Consider the following 7,500-nt stretch of genomic DNA (forward strand, 5'->3'; position numbering starts at 1 on the left):
CGCTCGCTCTCTCACTCACTCCCAACCAATCAACCACACACACACACACACACACACACACACACACACACACACACACACACACACACACACACACACACGCCTGGTCTCTCATTTTACTGGCGATTAGGCCTTTGAAGGAAGGCAGCAGGAGTATCAGTGTTTCTCCCCCATTGCTGAGGACTTTCTCCCACGCAGTTACTTTTGTGGAAGCCCTAAATGACATTCCCTGTGTGTGTGTGTGTGTGTGTGTGTGTGTGTGTGTGTGTGTGTGTGTGTGTGTGTGTGTGTGTGTGTGTGTGTGTGTGTGTGTGTGTGTGTGTGTGTGTGTGTGTGTGTGTGTGTGTGTGTGTGTGTGTGTGTGTGTGTGTGTGTGTGTGTGTGTGTGTGTGTGTGTGTGTGTGTGTGTGTCTGTGTGTGTGTGTCTGTGTGTGTGTGTGTGTGTGTGTGTGTCTGTGTGTGTGTGTGTGTGTCTGTGTGTGTGTGAAGTGTGAGGAACGAGAAAGCTGCTGGTAAAGGCATTAAGCCATAGCTGAAAAATGGACACTCTTAACTCTCTATCCTAGATGACTCCTCCGACAAGCTCGACCTCATAAATACAGCGAGACGTTTAACGAACCCGTAACACTTTCATTTCCACTTAGTCATGCAGCCACCCGCAAGCACACCATGCGAGATCATTATCCCCTCATCTGTCCTTCACACACCATGCACTATGCCTATGGTGGACTCATCTGTCCTTCGCAGTCCATGCACTATACCTAGGGTGGACTCATCTGTCCTTCGCAGACCATGCACTATACCTATGGTGGACTCATCTGTCCTTCGCAGTCCATGCACTATACCTATGGTGGACTCATCTGTCCTTCACAGACCATGCACTATGCCTGTGGTGGACTCAACTTTAACTTAATGTAATCTGTCCTTCACAGTTCATGTACTACCTGTGGTGGACTCAATTTAACTTTAACTTAATGTAATCTGTCCTTCACAGTTCATGTATTATACCTGTGGTGGACTCAATTTAACTTTAACTTAATGTAATCCAGTTCATGCACTGTATACCCATGATCCAGACATCTGTCCTCCACAGGCTAGGCACCATACCTGTCATGGACTCATCTGTCCTTCACAGACTAAGCACACTATAATTGTGCTCAAATGATCTTAACTTGATGTATCTGTGTACCTGTGATGGGCTGATCTGACGCTGGATGTTGAGTCTTTGATGTCGTCTCTGTGGTTGTGTTCTAGTGCCATCGGTGTAAGCAAGAGAGGGCTGTAAAATGGCTGAGAGTGGTGTACAGACTCCGTGTAATTGGGTGTTAGGTTTAACTCAAAGGCGTTCACTCAAGCGTAAACAAGTGCACACACACACACACACACACACACACACACACACACACACACACACACACACACACACACACACACACACACACACACACACACATAAACATCCATCTAAGGTGGAGAATTGTGATGATGGATTGGACTGCTCTTAAAACAGGAAGCGGCAAAGGAAGCGAGCGTTTACAGTTAGAAGTAGTTAGAGTGCTGTGCACACACACATAAACACACATGCATACACACACATGTAAACACACACACACACACACACACACACACACACACACACACATGCATATATAAACACACGTGCATGCACACTTGCATGTGTGGCCAATTTATATACATATTTAAAAATGCTGTGTGTTCATGTCCTCTCTCTCCCTCTCTCCCTCTCTCTCTCTCTGGCTTATTGTATGCTCTCTCACTCTGAAATGTACAAATGCAGATGCATAAACACTCTGACACATAAGAAAGAGTTGATGACCTTGGTGGTGTGGGTAGGGGTGGGTGGTGCAGGTAAAGGTGGCCGGTAAATCAAAAACTGAAGAGGCACACTGAACATTCTTGGAAAGTTCACCCACATATGTGCACCATGAGGTCTTAAAGTAGGACAGGTAACATACATGTGCACACGCACACACACACATATGCACTTACACACACACACACACACACACACACACACACACATTGAGCAATGCAACTCGAGCTTTTCCATATGGAAGCCATCCACATGCTCAGGTTTGATGATGTCATCACAGGAGGCCAAGACTCTAATGAGTACTGAACACACACTTATGTGTGTGTGTGTGTGTGTGTGTGTGAGTGTGAGAGGGAGAGAGTGTGAGATCAACTAATGCATTTGTCACTATGTTTTAATAACTTTGTGTATTGATAATCAAACGTGTGTGTATTTGTACGTTTTATCAACATTAATGTAGTGACATTTATATACCCTTTCTCTCTCTCTGTGTGTGTGTGTGTGTGTGTGTGTGTGTGTGTGCCCGTGTGTGTCCATGCAGATATGTTATGTGGAGGGCACAGCACTGGTGCTGGGTTTCGAGGACCCCATGGTACGGACGGACGACACCCCGGTCAAGCGCTGCCTGCAGACCAAATGGCCATACATTGAGCTGCTGTGGACCACGGACAGGTCTCCCTCACTCAACTAAGACGCCTCCAACCTGCACACCCCCCCCCCCCCCCATTCACACAGACGCGCACACATCCCTCCCCACAACTCATAACAGGAATGCTGGAACTTTCATTACACACACACACACACACACACACACACACACCCGTACACACTTACGCAGCAAAAAAGAAGTTCACCGTCACATCATCAGTACACAAGGACCCCTGTACTCACGCCACTTAGGAGGCCACTGCAGTGCCTGAACTGAAAACAGATATGTATGGACTCCTTTATACACACACACACAAACACACACATGTATACTCATGACTGTTTTACATGTTTGGAATGGCTTGTACATTTTTTTTTTTTTAAATATATTTCAAGTGTTCATTTCTTAAAATCCTTGGAAATGCTGAACAATTGATTAATAAGTATTTTTTTATTTTATTATTTTTGCATTTTTGTTTGTTTTTGTTTCTTTGTTTTGCATTCTCCCCTTCACCTTGCACTCTAATGTTTTGTGTTAGACACAAGTTGGACTTCCTTAACCTGACTGAAAGCTGACTGAGACTGTCAGAAATGTTGGTCTACTGGCACCATGTTTAAGGGTTCCTTCTAGTTGAATTGTTTGAAACCTCAGAGGATATTTAAGTGACTGGAGGACCAAAGCGTCGAGCTGGATATTACTTTTTGTTTTACTTAACAGAGAAATGGAACAAACCCAAACACATGCGCCCACTGGCACACACACACACACACACAAACACACACACACACACACACACACACACACACACATCTACACACACATCCACACACACACACACACACACACATCCATACGTACATACTTGTATGCGCTCATACTTCTAAGAAAGAGCAAGACACACACCTACTGCATATGTGACAGGTGGGACAGGTTTTTTTTTTGGAGAGGAAGAATGCACCGGTGCGTTACACTACAGAAGAGAGGAGGAGATGGGAGTGGACTCTGAAACAGACGTACAGTAGCCCTAATCTGGCACGGGTCTATCTACTGGCCCCCCCCTACTTGATGAAGCCAAATGGTCCGCTCCAGAAGTGGCAGTGATGAGGGATGGAATCAGGATTGCTCACGGGAGAGAGAGAGCTGTTCGTTTTTCTTCTGGGTTGCTACAGGCCAAGAACGTGACGCCTGTTTCAGAGCACACTGGTTCGATTTGCACGGGGATGGGATGGGGGGAAACTACCCGCAATCGTTATTTATTCTGCCCCCAATGGCTTGCCCAAAAATAAACACCCCCTTTCTTCTCCTTTCTCTGTGTGCAGTCAGTCTTGTGTGTGTCTGTGTGTGTGTGTGTGTGTGTGTGTGTGTGTGTGTGTGTGTGTGTGTGTGTGTGTGTGTGTGTGTGTGTGTGTGTGTGTGTGTGTGTGTGTGTGTGTGTGTGTGTGTGTGTGTGTGTGTGTGTGTGTGTGTGTTTGTGTCTGTGTGTGTGTGTGTGTTTGTGTCTGTGTGTGTGCATGTGTGTGTACACACATCAGTAAATCCAGATTAGGGTTCAAAATTGTGACCAAGATTTTGGAGGAAGTTCATCGGAATGAATCAGATCCATTTACTGGAATACTATTATTCAATATAGTGTTATTGAAAAAGGCCGGTGCCCTTTGTCAGTCTGGGCTAGTGTATACTGTCTGCCTAGACAATCTAGGACACTCGAACCAAAGACCAAGGTAATACCACAACCATCCTCTTGTGCGCCTGTCAAGATATCTATGATTGATCACTGTTAATGGGCATTTACAACCTGTTCAGTCTCTCCCTGTAGAAGTGCTCCTTTGTTTCCCAGAGGCCAGCACATCTATGGTAGTCCTATGGAAAAGATTTCAATTACAGGTGCATGGCTGGGAAACGTTCTCGGAAACGTTCTCGGTGTTGAAACCGTGCTCCGTTTGGTCCGCGCCTATAGCGTATTCCGTTTCACTTGGGGGCGCTGTGATCTATGGGGCGTACGGCCCTGTGACAAGTGTAAACACTCGCGCACATATGGTCAACCGGTCTACGACCGTCTGGAGACTTTCACGTTTGCAGCCGAGGGAGTTTCATCAAGCCGCTTAAACAATGGGAGTTTATATACCGACACTGAAAGTAAAACTCGCGTCAGAAATGAAGGTCATATTTTACACTGAGCCTGAACGGCACTGCAATGGAATAGCTTGATGGCATTTCAAATACACCCTTGAGAATTTGCTTATTTTAGGTCCTTTGCTCCAACAGGGCCACTCTCCCACACCACCCCCACCCCCACGTTTGCTGTCAGCTGTCTCTTTTTCTCTCTGAAATTCTTTGCATATCCAGCCCATGGTGAATTGATTATGTTTTAATACCCCTTGAGTGAGCGTGGTCCAGTGTGAGTCCACAAGTACTGAAAGAAAGATTGCCAAGTAGTCTTGCAGTAACTTTTAATGTTCAGGTTTCCAAAAAATCAGTGATCAACATGGAACAGCCTACCCATGTTTGTTGGGCTTATTCACCATGCGTGAGATTATCTATCTAGGTTTTTGCAGAACCAGGACATTCATACCACCCTCAGGTGTTTCTGGACAAGTAGACAGGTGAGGAAATTGAAAAGGTCTTGCATTGCATATCTCAACAGTCCTTTTCATCTTGTGATACGGGTGGCGGTCAAAAGTGTTAGCAAGAGCTTATGTCACCTGTATAGCTGTCTGCACTGTGTTGTGTTTTGTTAAGGCATTGTAATCAATTAATTAGAATATCTTAAAAACAAAGACCCTCATCACCGAGGCCACCCCAATCCCATTTCTGCATGAATGCTATAGGCACCTGAAGAACAAGTCAAGTTCAAGCAAGCCTGTTGGTGAACAACAAGGCGATCCACAGCACCCTCAATGGATACCGGTTGGTATTTACCCTTCATGCATGACATGATCTTAAATCAGGTGGATGATGATCTTAGGACACAGAATGTGTGAGTAGCACTGTGTTCTCAAAGCTTCCGCAGGACCCTCCTCCCTTGTGTGTTCCACTTACCCGTGCTCATTTTGTTTAAACCTGAACGATTGAATGGAACTCTAAGTTAGTTCATTAAACGTGCAAAGCGGGGAGGGGGGCAGGTGGGGGGGGGGGGGGTTGGTGGTAGGAGCATCCCTCTATGGGGATGTAGATGGATTTCTAGACTGCTTCTAGTCTGTATGTGGTAACCCCCCCATGTGGCTGAAATGTCATGCTGAGTCAAATAAAGTTGGAAGTGGAACAGTGTGTCTTATTGAGGTTTTCCTTTCTGAGCGTTTATTATCCACTGGTGACACAAGGAATGTACAAATGATCTTCCACTCAGAATTCATGCCCATCCATGCATTCACAAGTTTCTTTTTTCTTTTGTTTTGGCAGCTGGATTTGAAAGAGCACATGGTAAGGCTCATAGACCTCTAAAGGGTGATTGTTGCTCACTTCTGGTGTGGCTCTTGACCAGGTTTCAACAAACTAAACAGATTTACTTCTGCTAGATGAAATGACATATGCCTTATTATCAGGGTGTCTTACTGAAGGTTTCTTTTCAACCTGATTTAATTCACAGATAAATTACCAGTAATGTGCAAATGAACTGATCTTCCACTCACAACACACGGCAATCGCCAACTCTTGATGTCAACTACTACACATTACATATATTACATATCCACACACACAGTGTCAGTGGAACTACATTTTACATATCACATTCAGAGCATAGGGTATATATTGCATGCAGGGTCAAATGACTGTGCACAGCCTTCAAAATGTGCTATATGCATATGTCTACTTGATGGCAAAGACAACATACTGTAGGTGGCATAATTGTACCGTTTGCAGTGGGGAGGGGGACACATCTCTGGTGAGTGGGCTTGGTGATTTATGTTGGGTTTTGGTCTGTTTAAACTTAGGGTGCTTGTCATGTAACAGCTTTGACTTTGTCATACGTACAGTATAATGGTAATTCTATATTGGACAGGGCATGAGTGATATTTGCTTTCTTTCTTCATGTACTCCCTGTAAGTTGTCAGAAATGGGGTCTGTTTTACCATTTACAGAGTGTGCCAGAAGAAATATCTGCAAATATATCTGGTGTTTGGTATCCTGATAGATGGGCCTATAATGAAATTGCTTAAATTTCATGGGAGCCACAGCCTACTGAATGAACAATTGAGAAAAATTATGTCTATCATCAGATTACTTGTTCATATATCATAAAACCATATCTTCCGTGGCAGTGTGGGTCAATAAAAATAGGGAGGCATTTCCAAAAAAAGTTAAATTCAGACGTTTTGGAGTGTGCGCTCCTCTCTGTGTGTGTGCGCGTGTGCGTGTGTGTGTCAGCAAGAGAGACTTCATTCAGATATGATTGAACTCCCCACACGTCGGTCTGTCTGCAAGCTGCGTCTTGCCTTGCCCTCAGATGTGTGCTTGTTTTCTAAATTTAGTGACTATGAGGAAATAGGTCAGGAAGACTTACGGCTTTTAAACGCGTAAAAACATTCAGCCTCCACCATAATGTTATGGCATAGCTCAGGACGTACTCACACATCGCCTACCTATGTTTAACTTTTGGAAGCCCGACCTACGTAATTATGGATAATTGCTTTCAACTGACGCCAAGATTTTTTCAACGTTAAAACAGCAACTACGGATAAGAGGAGAACACTTTGGTTGTTAATCAGCTATAGCCTAGTAAAAAATATCAGTTAGGTCTACTAGGCTCCTGCAAATGTCCCTCCGAATGAGGAAGGGTCTCTTTCCATAAAAGGAGGTGACCGGATGACGCCAGAGGTTCGTTCTCTGTGATGTGGTGCAGGAGAGTAGGGGTCTCGAGACTCCGACTCCACTGTTGTAGCGGAGAGTGGCGCAGCGTGTAGTCTGTACTGAGAAGAGCGGGAACTGGCTTTTGACAGCCGAGAGTGGACGTCTTTGGAGAGGGAGTTTCATCACTTGTCTCTTTTGACCCGCTGTCTTTCTGAAGTGTATCAAGTCA

General features: G+C 44.9%; 2 protein-coding genes across 4 annotated transcripts in view; both read left to right on the forward strand.

Moving 5' to 3' along the window:
- The window catches only part of mindy3 (MINDY lysine 48 deubiquitinase 3), a 30,343-nt gene extending 26,557 nt beyond the window's left edge, over positions 1–3,786 (forward strand). For all 3 annotated transcript variants that reach the window (XM_062539061.1, XM_062539062.1, XM_062539063.1), the window contains one exon: positions 2,376–3,786. In XM_062539061.1, coding sequence (XP_062395045.1) covers positions 2,376–2,525 — 150 coding nt within the window. In that variant the 3' untranslated portion in view covers positions 2,526–3,786. The remainder of the gene's footprint in view (positions 1–2,375) is intronic.
- Positions 3,787–7,376: 3,590 nt separating this feature from the next.
- The window catches only part of itga8 (integrin, alpha 8), a 71,082-nt gene continuing 70,958 nt past the window's right edge, over positions 7,377–7,500 (forward strand). The window contains exon 1 of the mRNA XM_062539064.1: positions 7,377–7,500. This exon is cut by the window's right edge and continues 244 nt beyond it. The gene's annotated coding sequence lies outside the window, so the exon portion shown is untranslated.

The sequence above is a fragment of the Sardina pilchardus genome, chromosome 6 (genome assembly GCF_963854185.1).
Source record: "Sardina pilchardus chromosome 6, fSarPil1.1, whole genome shotgun sequence".
Classification (NCBI taxonomy): domain Eukaryota; kingdom Metazoa; phylum Chordata; class Actinopteri; order Clupeiformes; family Clupeidae; genus Sardina; species Sardina pilchardus.